This window comes from Triturus cristatus, chromosome 7 (assembly GCF_964204655.1).
Source record: "Triturus cristatus chromosome 7, aTriCri1.1, whole genome shotgun sequence".
Lineage (NCBI taxonomy): Eukaryota > Metazoa > Chordata > Amphibia > Caudata > Salamandridae > Triturus > Triturus cristatus.
Window position 1 is genome coordinate 553525896 of NC_140590.1, and position 16949 is coordinate 553542844.

Sequence of the window (16949 nt, forward strand, 5' to 3'; positions counted from 1 at the left end):
CGGACTTATTTGTGACCGAAAGAGCGCATCGAGCACTGGTCTGACGTCCTCCACATGAGGTCCCCCCGAGGGCTATCACTGCAAAAATCCTCAACTATAGAGACTGGAACTATATCCCACAGTGGGTCAGAAAGTACAGAGACCCCAGATTTCAAGAGAGCACGATATGAATCTTCCCAGACTATACACGCAGGGTTCAAACCCAAAGAAAATAATTTTTGGCTGTCAAACAGAAACTTCCAACATTTACTCTCGATTATATTCTCGCGTATCAGGCCAAGCTGAAGATGTTGGAGGGGGCTCCTACTTTGTTGGCTCTCCAGAGGAGACCTGGGACTGTCTGAACCAGAGACAGCTCCGGGTCTGGATGGGACTCCGGTGGGGGCTCCCGCCCAGTGGCTCAGCTGCACGGTGGAGGTGGGGAATGACCCACAATGTTGAGGTGCAGCACACAGAAGTGCAACCGGATGGCACACTGGATGTAGCTGGAGGTTGTGACTGGAATACCCCGAAGGCCTCAGGAGCAGCTCTTCGCACTTCTCGTTGCAGGCCGCATTACGATCCCACATGGTGGTGACCCTGGGGCGGAGGGGGTCTTTGCAGGTGGTGGGCTGGCTGGCCCCTCACCTATGTGTGGATTCTAGGTTGTTTGTGGGGGGAACCTACTAAGACCTCCTGGTAAAAAGTGCAGGGGATGCATGGGGTTGCAGAGATGTGCTCCACTACCTCTGACAGCCTTTGACTATGGTTGTAACACTACAAGAACTGCTGGGAGCACTGGGGGTGCCAGGTCTACCCTGCTATTGTGCTTTTCTCTCTGTTCCTAATTGAACTCTGTTGTTAGAACACACAGCTGGGGTTTCGGAATGTGACACTGAGGAAGAGGGAGGTGGAGACCACTATGGGTATGGGGAGACATCACATTTTCACGCATTTAGGTGTTTACCCAGGGTGGGGGGAAGGAGGTTTGTTTGAGATTCAGTTTTTTTAAGGTATATAGTAAGGCTAGGACGTTGCACATGTTTCTTAACACAGTAGATGGTGCCAACATGAAGGGGCTCTTGTTGGCTTCGCCTCTGGAGGGGCTGTGGTGGCAGTGACACTCGTCCACATGGCAGAAATGGTGAAGCTCATCTCCTGGAACACCAGGGGCCTGCATGATTACACTAAGCGTTACAGAGTACACATCTTTTTGAGACAACACAGGGGGGGTATAGCAATGCTTCAGGAAACACAAATGGTTGAAGACGAAGCTGCCAAACGTAAGAAAAAATGGGGGGTCAACTGTACTCCTCTATTTACTCCACCTGCACCTGTGGTTTATCGATATGGATAGCTCCCGGATAGCCATTTCAGCATAGAGAGACCCTGCAAGGAGTGAGTTTGCTTATTATTTGGCAGTTCATCATATACATAGCAGGCTGGATAGGATATTGGTTTCTCGAGACCTGGGAGACTGTGTAGCGTCTGTGGGGCACCTGGGCAGATTGTTATATGATCACATGCCGGTGCTAGTTATGCAAACTTGGGCTAGCACACGACCGGCCATCCCTACTTGGTGACTTCAGCCAGAAACCCTTAAAGACACTGTTTTCCGGTCAGATATCAATACGGGGCCAATTGGTTATTTTGCTTAGATTGGGGGGGGGGGGGGGGGGGGGGGATGGAGTCTGTCTCCACAAGGGCTCTGGAGTGGGACACGCTTAAGGTGGTCCTGCGTGAAGAGTGTGTCACAAAAACATACAGTGCCTAACTCCAACTACAAAGTGAACTTAGGGAACAACAGCAGAAAAAGGCTTGATTGCAAATGGTCACCAACGACAGCCAGTCCTCCAAGGTGGAGGCGCAAACAGTAGGACATGCCTTAGGGGAAATATGGGACACAATTGACAAGTTCACTCCGAGGGACTACAGACAGAGGCTACACCAGGAGGGCGATAAGCACGGTAGACTACTGGCGTAGCTCTTGCAGCACGAAAGGCCCTCGTCCACAATCATGGCGGTGCAAGGGCACCATGGAGACTTAGTCATTACACAGGCAGCAATTAATGGCGGATTGTGTCATCATCTGTCTGCTCTTCATAAGAGACCAAATGTTCAGGCGATGCGGCGGATTAACAGAACAGGATGCAGATCTCACTAGAGAGGAATTATTGGAAGTCATTAAGAGTATGCCCTGCTGCAAGACACTGGGCAAGGAGTGCCTTCCTCCCGAGTTTTATTAGAGCTACTCTGGTTTGCTAGTGGAAAGGCTCTTGGAGGTGTTTTCGAAGGCCAGGCAGTCAGGTAGCCTGCTAAGATCTTTGTAAGAGGCCCTTACTATCACGATGTCTAAACTAGAGTGTAACCCAGCTCAAATGGACTTATACAGTCCGTTGTCTAAGATTAACACAGATGTTAAAAGTACTAGCGAAGGCCCTAGCTAATTGTTATAAGAAAGGGATACCCCATTTAATACATTTCGATCAATGCAGGTTCCTACCTCATCAACATAAGTAGACTGACCCATGTCATGTACTCTGTGCTGGGTACAATGATTGAGAAAGCGTTTATTGCCTTGGATTTTGAGAGGGTATTTGATGCTCTGGGTTGGGACGACTTCTGGGAGGTGCTGGGGCAGATGGAATTCAGTCCTGTATTCATCAGATGGGTCTACCTGCTATATGTGAGCACCTGAGGTAAGGGTCAAGTTGGGCTGCTATGTCATGGATGCCTAGACCACAGAGTGGGGTACAAGGCAGGGTTGCCCACTCTCCCCATTGCTGTTCGCCCTGGCAATGGAGCCCCTAGCAATACAATTACGGGCCGAGTTGGGGAGATGGGCCATACATATGGGAACGACGGATCACTAGGTTTCTTTATACGCCGATTACGCCCTTATCCATCTGCAACAGCCTGAGCTCTCAGTGCCACTCTTTCTGCAGAAGCTGCAAGGATTCGATAAGGCATCTGTTCTCCAGGTAAATCAACGTAATTAATTAATATTTTCCCTGGCAGGACTGGAAGGTAATCCCCTGGAAGCTTTGCTACAGGTTGGGCTGCGATGGGAGCTGGAGGCTTTTAGATATTTGGGAATCCAAGTAGCACATGCAGAGGAGAAGCAATACTCCCTTCAATATAGGTAAGGTGCTGGCTGGGGTGCGAGCCTCGGTGACATTTTGGCTGACATTGTTGCTGTATGTAGCTGGCGGAATCTCCCTGGTGAAATTGGTATTGCTCCAGAGATGTTTGTATATATTACAGACTCGCAATGGTTGATTCCCTGGAGCACCTTCAAAGAACTTGAAAGCCAACTGGAGGCACTAGTCTGGGAGGGTATGCATAGCAGAGAGCGCCTACCAATTCTTAAGCTAGACCCTACACGCGGAGATCTGGGACTACCGGACCTCGAGTTGTATCATGCAGCATCACAGCTGCAACACAGGGCAAGATGGTGAGCGGAGATAACTAGGAAAATCACATACTGGCGGGTGCCCTTGGCATGGCATACCTGCCGTCTGTATTAATGGTGGAATCACGGCACAATAAGTCTCACCAATTCGTGGTTCAACACGTCACTCAGGCATGGGGGGGGGGCACAAGCAGGAGGGTGTTTCGTACACTACAATTCTCCAGGAAACTCCATATAGGGTAGGTACCCCAATTAGTGGATCTCAGCCATGAGTTACCCTTGGCCAAGTGGAGGGAAGAGGGATGTGAATTGCTCAGAGACCTCAACCCGTCTGATCACTGTCCTACCTTTCAAGAAGCACAGGAGTTGTTTGGAGTGGGCCCAGGACAGTTCTTGCAGTTTGCCGTCCTGACTAGAGTAGCCAGGGGACTGTGGCCTGGCTTTCCGGCCACGCCTTGAGAACCCTGGAAGTTGGGGATGATACTGAAACTTGAATCTTAGCGTACAATTTATACCGGACCCTTAAGGAGGACTGACCGCAGATTGGCTATCGCATGCAGGGTGGTTGGGAGGTGAATCTACCAGAGCCCATAACTGACGCAGAATGGAATAAGACTTATGTCCTGATGAAAGAGTGTCCAGTAATGCTCATTTTAAATTGCCGCAATTTTATGCCTTGTACAGAGTGTACCTGGCCCCTATGAGACTTAGTACAAATATATCACACCCACACGGATGAAGCCCCGAGATGCAGGGAAGGCAGAGCAGGATTTACCCACATGATTTGGAGTTGTGGCGGTTTAGCCCAGTATTGTAAAGAGGTAATCCGATGCCTGCAATGGACTACCAATATTCCACTTGAGATCACGGCCTGCTGAGCCTTATACTGTGCCACCAGGATGGTATGGTGCAATATAGATTTGCTCAGTTGGGGCTCTTGCTGGCCAAACGTAGAATTGCAATCTGATGGATGTGTGCTCTTGGGCCCATGATACTGGCATGGTCCAGGAACCTGGTGAGAATGGGCATGGGCAGAACTGAGGCATGTGAAAGAAGTTAGCCCTAATGAGCGACTGGAGGATGCTAGTCAGGAGTAGGAGAGCATGTTGCATGGACTGACAGAAGATGTGGGGGATGTGCGTACTGCTAAGGTATTATACGGGCAGGCTCATCCCCCATGATTGGACAAATAGGGCCCTCCATTCAGATGTAAACATGCACAGTTTGCGGTGCACCACTACCCACGGCTTGAAGGGAGCCTTGCTGATGGTGATAACAATGCAGTGGACACTGCCCACAGACCCAGTGGCAGGTTGACATGACTTAATATGGCCCCACTGGGGTAACAACTAATATGAGAGGGCGGTCGAGACTCTTGGGGCCCAATTGTGAGGAGTTGCTGGTTACCTCTCGGGATAACAGTATGACCATAATTGGAGATGATGCTGCCATGAACTGTACGTTCAAAGCTCTGTCATAACTGCAAGTTACATGCTATAATGTTACTGACAGTGACTGTGTCACTATTTCCTTTTATGGTATGTGTCAAAATGGAAAATAATACATATATAAAAAGAGAATGTTGACAGTCGAGGGTGTCCAGAACTTGCATCACATTGGCATTTTGCCCAGTGCCATGTCCTTATTCTGGCTCACCAAAGAGCATTGTTTCTAATTCTTGATCACAGTGGCACAATTTGAAGATACTTAATCACAGGACACTGTACTTCACTGAAATGCTAAATTCAGACAAAATGGTTCTGCTACACTAATGTATACAGCCATGTCCACAGGCCTCAACCACAGTGATTCCCACAAAAAGGACCCACTCCCCGGTGTACTCACGCGGTTACAGTCCTCCAGAAAGCTGGGAATGTCACTATCAGTTGGCTGAAAGCTGGCTTGGTCACAGGGCCTTTCCTCCTCCATGAGCAGCATTCCCTCTGCATCATCGCGTGAAACTAGAGTGGAGGAAGAGAAGCGTCTGGAATTAAGAGCGGAAGCGTGCATACAACACTGATCCCTCTCTCTGTGTAATTACATTCCACACCGCCACCTCTGTGAATATCTGGGGCATTTTACAGACCTGCATTAGCTTAGAAACAAGCCAGCTCTTCCTGTCCGCAGAGTACTACACCATTACTGTCAGTCTCACCCCCTCAAACCTGTCCTCACCCTGATGCAGGTCGTCTCGCAGAGACCCAGCGTGGCTGGGACTGGACGGGGGGACCTCGGACCCAGGTCCATCTCCATTGCAGGTTAGTGAGATGTGACAGTTCCAGCCTGTCTCAAGACCCATCTTCTCTGCAAAAACCTGAGGATCAAAAAAGTTTGAATCTGAAACTGATACAACAAGGTAAAACAGTGAAAGGGAGGTAAGGATAAAGGTTATAAAAGAAAGTGAAGTTTATTTATATGCATAAATATATAGTTGCAGTAGAAGACTCACCAGTTTTATCTTAGGCATGCAGGGTGAAGCAGTGAGATAGGGTCGGGACAAAGTGCTACCAGGCAACTATGCACACAGGATGAAATCATCAGAGGCATGGCAGGATCTTACATACAGCCAGTGCGCAAGATAATGGACAAGAGAAAATGAAGATAATAAGCAGCTACATATGCAAGAGAAGGGCATATGAGGATCACACAGAAATGAAAACAGACAGGTAGCAGAGGGTGCCCACGTTGCTGATATGCACACAGGAAAATACAGACAGAGAGGGTGAGGTGCTTGCATGCATTATGTGCCCGTATGAGTCAGAAAGGAATGCACGGTGCTCATGGTAACCAAGCACTAACGAGAGCAGAGTATACTGCTCACATACAGAGATGACAACACGAGAAAGGAGGATAGGGTGCTAACACGCAGCCATGTATCCAGGAGACAGAATTGCATATATGGCTCTTGCAGTGTAATGCACACAGAAGGAGAGACAACAATATGATATGGTGCTTATATGCAGCCATACAAACATGAGACAAAACAGAAATGCAGGTTACCATTTCATATTTAGCCATTCAGCGGGGTACAAAGAGGAAACTGCTCACCTTACTCTTCAGTTCGTCCTCCATAGAGAAATACACAAAGCGAATGCAGGCATTGACCAGAGCGTCAATGAGGCGAACAATATCCAGTCTGGCTTGATATTGAGAGGATACCATGCCGATGAAGATCTGACCATTCAGTGCCATTCGGGAATCCTCATGCGCCTCTCCAATGCCTTCTGGGGAGATTTGCATAGACAAGCAACGTCATATGGAGAATTTTCAGGAAAGAACAGTGGCCAAAGTAATCTTCAGTAAACAAAATGCACAAAACTAGGCAACAACAGGCAAGACCAAATTCAAATATACGTGGGCAAAATTCACCATGAATTAAACAGGCAATAGGGACACCCTTGAGGCGGTGACTGATACAACCCTTACTTGCATTATCACTCAAATGTGTCAGAAATCATTCTAATATGCAGTGATCCTATGGTTGGCATATAAAATGGTCTAACTCTAGAAAGCATGCTCTTAATGCAAACTATCCTGGAATCAGTATATCTAGCCTAAGAAAAAAGTCACATGTCTCAAAACCGGAAATTTCTTTGAACAGATAGCGAGCGTCATCACTAACTAGCAGCACGCTTGATGTCTCTTTCAAACCTGTTAGTGACAGAAGGCTGTAAGAATTTGGACTCCTTAAGTAAACATGTTACATCTAAAAGTAAAGAAATTACCCAGCATAGTTTTGCTTTATGTTCAAACAATATTTCAAAGGACATTCCTAAACAGAACTAAATTTTGATTTCCAATTTCCAAGAATTTCTACACTTTAAGTCCAAAAACGTGAACAGGTAAAATGCATAACTTATAAATCTGTACAATCAGACAATTGGCTTTAGATACTCAAAACACTTGTGCCAAGGAAAACTGGGCCTCATTTTACAAAGCTCAAAACATTACAGCATGGATCACAAAGACAAGAGTCGCAGAAACAGGCATAGTTAGCCGAATCTCTTTAGATGAAACTGTGCACAAAGGACAATCGTTTGTGCACATACACAGAACTATGCACAGGAAAACAGGACCTCGGTGTGTAGGGGCTAAGCCTTCCTTATGCCGCAGTACCCAAAATCCGGGGACCGACTAGCTATAGTGCCCGATTAGACACCCAGAATACAGTACTCCTGACTCTCAGAAATTGCGGTAGCAAGACGTACCCTTTTGCTGACTCACTTGTACCTGTCCACAATAAGAATTGAAAGAATCACTGTTATAGTTCAAAATGTTTAGTTTAACTATAGTGTTCTATAATGGGGTATATGAGCCACTACCAGCAGCAAAACGCATCAATTTAAAACAGTTAGCATTGTAGCAAGTCCATATATTATGAAGGGGGATGTCATCGTATGTAGACAGTGGATTGAGGACTATAAGACATAACCACCCTCCACTTGGTAAGAAGTTTTATTATATAAAGGAAGATCTCTGGGCTTTGTCAAGATCCCATTCCTTCGTGCCTAGATGGTATTTCTCCATCATAGGAACAGCTTAGCTATTCTCCCTGGAAATGTCCCTCCCAAGTGTGTGTTAGAACAACATGCGTCCTCATAATATCAAAGCACGGGTTTCCAGCAGCCACAGCTGTATTAGCATGTTTTGTCTAGGGGCTAGGAACTGACCAGAACAGAATAACAAGGGGCATTGTTTATCAATCTTGCACACTGTGTTCAGACTAAACTCCAGGAACAGGCAGAGAATGCAGAAAGCAGACTGTTCTCATGTGAAAGGCACAGAGTCTTGCAAAATAAAGTCATGTAGTAACATGCGCCAAAGCAGCATCATGGCAGCAGAGCTCATGCTAACTTGACAATGACCCTAATGGCCATATGACACTGTTCTGTGCACGCTGCTGTCGTACATAAGTGTTTCCTGTTGAGCAGCTTTCAAAATACCTCTAGGCACTGTGTATGCATCCATTCTTTGCAGAGATAAAATCCATAACATCATTGTGCTCAAAAACATTTCCCGAGTGCATTTTCGGGAGTGCCTTTCTTCAGGGGAAGTTACTGTCCAATTACAAGCCAGCAATTGTGGTCGTTTGGTAAAACCCTCCAGCGACCAGCTTGCTCCTAGATAGGTGACCTGAGCAGTGCAGAGAAGGGTACTACAGCACTGAGATGTTGTAGGTCACAGCAAGCAGGGCTCGCCTCTGACCTTGTGTATCTCACACAATCATGTCCCATGAGACAACTGCACCCGCAGACGTCTCACCGATTCTACATCACATAGGGCCTTCAGATGTAGTAGAAATACTACCCGAGTAGGCTTGGAGGCTGCTGTAACTTGACCACATCACCACTTGCGCACAACACCTGACGATTCCCCTCTAGACTCCCTTCAACTACTCATGCACCCTGAGCCCTCCCAGCGCTCCCAAACAGGGCAGCGCACTAAAGTCCCATACAGCGCTGTACAAAGACCAGGTGACATGACAGAAGTACCAAGGTTTTAAGTGAGATGAAAAAACTGGGGAAGGTCTCTCAAAGGGGTGTGGCCGATGTAATTAGGGCCGTGGCTTATTACACATAAGCAAAAAAAAAAAAGAAAAATCAATACTTACCATAGTGTCCCACCCGAAAAATGTGCTGCTTCTGTCATTGTATTCAGATAAATATTACAACATGTAACATTACACCTACAACAAGCCAGGACTATTATCTTTGTCAGTTGTTATTAGCTGCATAAGATAAATAAGCAACAACTTGGCTTTGTTGTACATAACATTGAAAATGCTTCTGTTCTGGAATGATGAGACTATGAAAAAACTATAACGGATCTCTTTGAAGGCAGTGAAGGGTGGTATTGCTGCAGCTGTAAGATTTTTTCTATCCTGAGGGCAATAATGGAGAGCCCAATAGAGATCCGTCTCAGCACCTGTGCGAAGTAACCAGAGGAATGTCCCTGTTTTTAAATAGTGTCTCGGTGCAAAACACTATTTAAAAACCGGGACATTTCTCTGTTTAACCCGGGCTCTGCACAAAAACCAGGAAATTTCTGAAATTTGGAGCAAAGTGTCCAGACACTGCTCCGAAAACCGGGACCGTCCTGGGAAAACCGGGACGTCTGGTCACCCTACTGTGAGAAAGTGCCCTCTTTCTTGCATGGTATGCCCCCACTTTTTGCTGAATTGCTGATGTGCTTTGACCGAGTGTGCCCTGGGCTCCTGCCAATCAGGTACCCAGGGCCTGTGTTCCTTCCCTAAAACTGCATTGAAGCCTAAACCCAATTGGCATCTCTGGCCACATAGGTACCCAGGGCAATTTGACCAGAGAAGGCCCCTAAGGACTGCAGCACTTATTGTGCCACCCTTAGAGGCCCTGTACCCTGACACACACACACTGCCTTTGCAGGCTGAGTGTCTGGGTGCAGAACAAAACAAAGACGACATGGCACACATCCCTGTGTGCCATGCCCACAAACCTGGCATGGCATACATCAGTCACCCCCCTAGCTGGGTGCCCTATGCCAGTGGTGAGGGTACAGGTGCATGAGCCCTGTACCCCTACAGTGCCCAGGTCCATTCCTGGGCCCTGTAAGTGCAGTGCTGCCATTAAGAGTATATGGTGTTGGGAGGTTGTCATTACGAACTCTACAGCACCATAATGGCTGCACTGAAGACTGGGAAGTTTGGTATCAAACTTCTCAGCACATTAAACCCACACTGATGCCAGTGTGGGATTTTATGTAAAATGCACCACAGAGGGCATCTTAGAGATGCCCCCTGAAAAACGACCAACTACCAGTGACCTGACTGAGTGGCTGTGCAGGCTGCCACCACCAGACATGTTTCTGGACCCCTAGGTTGGGAGCCTGCTGCTCTCGTGGGCCTGAAACAATGCTCATCCTGGGACGAGGTGCCAAGCCTCCTCCCCCAGGATGAGCAGGGTTCACGAAGGAGAAGCTTCAAAGGCATACCGCCTTTGTGCGCCTCTTCAGACCCCTTGCTGTACTCAGCAACTGGTCCCCACTGGTTCAACCCCCAACTTTGGGCAGGGGACCCGGCGGGGGAAAAAAAGTGAGGAAGAGAGGTGGGCCCGCCCACCTCTGCCAACTCCACCCCTAAGGTGAGGGAGGCGAAGTGAAGCAAAACCACGAGTCTCCGCCATCTTGAGGATGGGGGGACCCAGCCAACCAGGGACAGGCTCCTGCCCCCTCCCAATGGAGAGTGGCAGAATAGGGGGTGTACCCACCCCAGGGAAGGGACCCATTGGTCCCTGCCCTTAACCTACCTGTAACGTTCCTAAATTTATTATTTAGGCTCACACTGAACCTCCTTCCTCAGATCCAGCAACCACAAGAAAAGAGAAAGACTACGACGGACGAGAAGCCGTGCACAGCTAACAAGAGGACGACGACTACTGACTTGGCCCCAGACCTGCAGGGCTGTCTCCTCTCAAACCTGCTCCTGCAAAACCCCGACGTGTCCAGCAGCCAGCAACCTCAAAAACCCCGGAGGACCTGCCTGCATTGACTTTCCCAGCTGCTTCTCCCGTGAACACCGGATGTGTTTGAACTGCAGCTTCTGGTGCTAGCCAGAAAAAGCGAATCCAGCACACTCTGCACACGCCGAGCCCGGCCTGTGTTTGAGTGAATAAACACCACAAGGAGGTCCCCCCGGTGATCCTGACCCGAGATCCAGCGACCCCTGACCTGCCACAAGCCTCCAGACGATGCCTGCAGCCTCAATCCAGGAGACCCCTCCCTACCGCGATCAGAGCGGGTAAGAAAATCCAACATCCAAAGGCACCCCTGCACCAGACACCCCACGGCCTTGTGTGCCCAACCAAGTGGTGCCTAACCATCCCTCTACATCCCAACTTACCCCTCAAAGTGGTGGTCGCTCCAGGAAGATCTTCGTCCCGAGCCTGCAGTGTTTCTTTGTCCCAGAGAATCTCCATTGAACTAAACAGGGCACCCGACCTCAAAACTGCACCCTGGACCTGGCTGCCCTAGCGCCGCTGAGGGTGCCCCTTCGGTGCTAACTTGGTCCCCAACTTACCCTGAGCTTAACCCTGGGAACCTTGCTCCCACAACCCTGTGGCCTGCTTGCCAGCCACTACCAACCGGAGTCCCCCTATCCCCCATAGGATAACATTGGGCCTCTACACTCTGCACCCGGCCGCCCGAGTGCCGCTTAGGGTGCAACAACAGTGCATCACTGACCCTGGGAGACCCCAGAGTCTAACCCCAGAACCCTCACTCAAAAGACCGATTACTTACCTTGAAACCGATAACTCATTTTTCCTCATAGGATAACATTGACACTTTTTCTCCCAAAAAGTTTCCAAGTGTCGACTTTTGAAAACTACAAATATTCCTTAAAAATCAGTCGATTAACCAAAACGTATTTTCTCAACTGTTTTCAGGAAATGTCCCAGTGCTGAATCCAGGATCCAGCACTGAGTAAGGAAAGGTAACAATAACCTAACTTACCTGCTAAGTGAATTTCCGCCCATAGGATAACATTGGTGATTCTATGTGAAAAAGTGTCAACATTTGAAATGCAATAATATTCCTTAAAAATCATATCCTTCACCAAAACGCATTTACTCACCTGTTTTCAGGAAATGTCCCAGGGCTGAATCTAGGATCCAGTCCTGTGGTAGCAAAAGTAATCTGCAAAGTAATTAACTGCATTTTACTTAAAAAGCCCATTCAATTGAATGTACTATACCTGCAATGTGTTGCAAACTGCTTTCTTAAAACTGTAACCAAAACCAGTACAAGTTATACTGCAATTCTGAACTGTGTTCATACAAGTAAATTACTACTGCATAGTATTTATATGCTTACCTGTACCTGGCTTACCTGGTTCTAGAAATAAAACAGTATATTTTTGTATACAATACAATTGGCCTAGATTTCAGTTCTTGAGTGTGTGAGACCATTTGCTGACTGAGTGTGTTCATCAAATGCTTTACACAGTCCTCTGATACTGCCTTACTGCTCGACCAAGCTACCACTTTGGAGAGTAAGGTTCTATCTAACTTTAACCTCTGCCAAACCTCTGGAGACTCTTGGACTCTATACACACTGTACCTCTCTTTGGTGCAGTATATATAGAGCCAGTTTCTTACACCTACCCCTGAGGGCACTTTGAACTTTGTTCCTGAGACATTTAAATACCTAGACTACAAAGTCGACTCGGTGGCCAGCCTCACTAGGGATGAATACCCGCGAGAGGAAGAAGTCACCTTGGAATACATGTTGCAACCATTGTGGCTTGGCAGTGATTGAACTCTTTGTCTACTGGGCCAGTATCCTGAAGGACCCTGTGCCAGAGGCCAGAGGAGCTTCTGGAGGCCCCTTCACAGTAATGCTGTGTGTGGGCCCACTGGGTCCAAAGGAGACTTACTTTGGGGGTTGATTTGACCTAGCACCCTTTCCCCAAGCACACTGTGGACAGACACCTTACCTCAGCATTAGAGACGCTTGCTTGCTTTGCTCTCTGTATAGTGCTGGGTAAGGCTAGCCAGGGAGGGTTGCCACAGGATGATGTGGTCTCAATCATGTTCTACAGAACAGGTCGCAGCGCTTCCTAATAAATCACACCTTACATGAGCTGGCCCTCTTTCGCTGGGCGTCCCCCAGGGCTCCATCCTCTTAACGTCTCTGTTCAACCTCTACATGGAGCTCCTAAATGATATCCTCGTGTTCCCCCAATTCTTACCGTATGTATGCTGACGACACCAAACTCTACATGAGAATAATCTCAGTTGACGAAATCACCTCAGTTGACGAAATCCACTCACTAAACACCACCCTAACATTAACTCAACAGCTGACTCGCAATGACCTAAATATCAATGCCTTCATGCTCCACCCACCGCCACCTTGTGTCAATCATTAGTTGCAACTTCTCTCTGCCTTAAACTGCACCCCTCACATCGGTGCCAAATCCCTAGGCATCACCCTCGACAAAGACCTCTCCATGCATAAACACATCAGCACCATCAACAGAGGAGCCAACCATCAGTTGCATGTACTTAGGTAACTAAAACCTTTCCTCTCTGCAGCTAACCAGCAAACTGCAAACCAGGCACATGTGCTTTCGAAACTGGACTATGGTAGCGCTAGCATTGTGGGTCTCCCAAAAACCTCACATGTGCCTCTTAATGCTGCCCTTAATTCTGCAGCCAGGCTCAACACGGGGTCAAAATAAGTGATCACATCGCCCCGACCTAAGTGTGCTGAATTGGCTGCCACTTGAGGTCAGGATGAATGTCAAAATTGCTTGCATGCCCCATAAAGTGTTACACCACAACACCCCTTCCTACCTGGTCCAGAAACTGTCCTTTCGGGAGGGCATAAGCTCCTTACTGCTCAAGCCACAAGAAAAAGAAAACATACTACTGTTCCTTCTCCTGAGTGGTCCCTAATAGCTGAAGTTCTCTCCCCACTGAGATCAGATGTAACCCCTCCAAAAGTTCCTATCAAACAAATTCCTCTCTAACTGCTGACCGAGCCATGCCTCCACTCCCTGGTTCACTCCACCCTATATTTTGCCGGCTGCCTCTGACACTTGGCAATCTGCCCAAATCATGAGCCTATGCTTCACTTCCCCCCTCGTTTTACTACGCATCGCTACCATGGGATTATTGTGCCACTAATCCCCCCCACTCCACACTGGCTCCCCCACGTTGCTTCCTTTCTCCTTTACTACCTCAATACTTTTTTACACACTGCTGATTATACTCCTTTTTCTGTACTGCCGATTTGTACGGCCATTTTTACACTTGTATGTTACTAGAGTTCTGCTGCTTTTCTGCTTATATACTCCCACTATCCCTGGAGTACTATATTTTTTATCTTCTCTTACAGTACATTGCATTACAGTTTTCGATCCTATCTCGTAAAGTGACAAGCTGCCGAGAACTCCAGCGCCAAGATGCCTTGTGCCTTCACTACCTCAGACATAGCTATGTATCTACTTTCCCCCTCCTTGGCTACTCCTTTTTCATAGCTACCTCAGGACTTTCAACCCTCATGTATCCTACTGTCCTTTGGACTCTTCCTCTAGTCAATTGTTGTTGTTTATTTTTATCGCCGTTTTATATAACTCCAGTATATGCTTCTATCTTGTTCCTTTTTCTCGGCGTTCCCCCGTTTGCATTTTTATCCCTTCTATATATATCTTTATGTACCCTTTATGTATCTCATGTTATTATTGTTGTGCATGTTTTTTACCTTATGTTGTTACTGTTGTGCATAATTTTTACCATTCTTATATTTATCTTGCATTTCTACCGCTACTCTACATACATTTTAGGTACCCCTTTTGTACCTCATGTTATTACCGTTGTTTTTATTTTTACCGTCACTATGTATATTTCTATGCACCTGCTATGTATCTTATGTTATTATTGCTGTGATCACTTTGAAAGCACACTAATACCTCTGGGTCAAGTTTGTGCTACATAAAACTCACAAATAAATAAATAAAACCCTACAGCCACTGAACACAGGCATTATACATATTACAGGTATCGCCTTCATTGGTACTATTCATCTGTGATTAGTACGCAAATACTGCTTGGCTACTTCCAGGCCTGAGGCCAATAACTTAGTACTTCTGGCAGCGTCCACTCCACCTTTCCCAATGGCTGCTTTATGTGTGAGCTAAGCAAAGATTGGTGTGCCCATTCTCTTGGTCTGCCCCACAGCTCATCTCAAGCCTGAACTGAACTGTTCTTTCAGGAGCACTTTCTGTCTCCAGCTCTCGAGAACAATGAAAGAAATCAGTCGAGAATTCCATTGTGAAAGATATATCTCAGATTAATTCTACGATGTTAAAGCTTGACTCTTAAATATCTAAGATATCTGGTGTCTCCTCTGAAGTCCACTTGATACAAACAGAGACGTCAGTGCTTTACAAGCAGCTTGACACCACTGACCAGAGACTCAATGACATTGAAAACTGCCCAGACTAAACTTCCAGAGTATGGCAAAAAAATCAGGTTTCTCCGTAGAAACATTACCGATATTGAAGATCGCTCAAGGAAAGAAAATATCAGTTTTTTGGGGTATCTGAGATGCTGAAAGGCAAGGAAATGTCAAGCTTCTCATCTGACCTTCTCAAGCTGCTCGAGACTACCTTTCCGATGCCTTTGGCGTCTCAAAGCGTGAATAACGTCAGACAGACTCTCAACATATTACGGCTGCCCGAGGGCCATTCCTGCATGTCTCTAGCTCCATCAATATGCTCAAAAAATGAACAATGTGGCAACACAGAAGAACAGCTCTTTTATGCTGGTGAAACACCATATCTATATATATATCTATATAATCCTGGTGAAATTCGCCTGGAGCAACCAGGCACATGCCTTACAGGAAAGAAATATTTTGGAGAGTAATATTGTCACTCATGATGATAAAAACAAGGTAGAAGAACTAAAAACAGGAATGAAAAAACGGCTATCCAGTTATGAACAAAAGATCAGACACAGGAAACAAGACAAATTTGAACGTGACGTGAGAGACTACGACTTAGGGCAAGTCCTCACGTTTACAAAACGATTTGCTGCACCGCGTCAGAAATTGTTGAGTAACAACAACTTCACGACTGTGGAACAACGGGAAACATTTTAATCAGATGTCACAGACACAGAACAGTCAGGTGAAGAAAGCGTGGCACGATCTGCAAGCAACGAACCATCCACCCCTTTTCACAAGGAATTTTGTCTGATCAGACAGACATGGAGCAGGGGAGTAAGATGAAAACCACCAGACCAAAGAGTAAACGAACGACAAGGAGGGCCGGCTGGGGGAAGCGACAACAGTGCCTCACCACGAGTCACCCGAAGCATACGGGGGAGCAAACGCCAATAATTGAAAATCTGACCATCGTTAGTCTGACCTCGAGGATATTGACCGCAATAGAGGAGTCAGTCTTGCGGTTGGGACTTAGCTTTGTCCCTCTACAAAATTTGAATACACTCAAACAAGGATGGATCTTTTCAAATTCTCTAGAAAAATAAGACTTCACAAGTTCTTCAAATTGAAAGGACCGGGAGGCCAAGAAAGACAAGCCAGAATCAGGAACATGGATATGGATCTCCTGACAGTGAACGATCTGGAGACATTGACTATCCTGGAAGATTTACAGGATGAAGAGAATCTGAATAGGGAGGACATTGTTAGGGACAGACAGAGTTGTACAACTGGGAGTCACACAAGTGGGTCCAAGAAGTAATTTGAGACCAACGTCTAAATTTCTCCCACAAATGCCCATGGATGCCATCGACATTTTCACTGAGACTGTAACTAAGGATCTGATGAAACTACGAACTAAAAAGGACAAAAGAGGAATTAAGAGTAACATCACAAAGGAACAAAGGGAAGCAGTGAAAGGTCTACAAGAAGATCGATCCATTGTATGCAAACCATCTGATAAGGGCGGTATTATTGTGCTTCTAACAGCCGATAACTATAGTAAAGAAGCACTGAAACAATTGAACGACACCTCGAGCTACGTGAAAATCATGAATAGAGTATGAGGAGTAGCGTG

General features: G+C 46.8%; 1 protein-coding gene across 8 annotated transcripts in view; it reads right to left on the reverse strand.

Annotated features, from left to right (window-relative positions):
- Positions 1 to 16949, reverse strand: part of TMEM94 (transmembrane protein 94) — an 805258-nt gene that overhangs the window by 269919 nt on the left and 518390 nt on the right. For 7 of the 8 annotated variants that reach the window (XM_085617011.1, XM_085617013.1, XM_085617005.1 and 4 more), the window contains 3 exons: positions 6440 to 6615; positions 5567 to 5705; positions 5237 to 5352 (listed from right to left, as the gene is read on the reverse strand). In XM_085617011.1, coding sequence (XP_085473137.1) covers positions 5237 to 5352; positions 5567 to 5705; positions 6440 to 6615 — 431 coding nt within the window. The remainder of the gene's footprint in view (positions 1 to 5236; positions 5353 to 5566; positions 5706 to 6439; positions 6616 to 16949) is intronic. The other variant, XM_085617010.1, reaches the window with a different exon arrangement.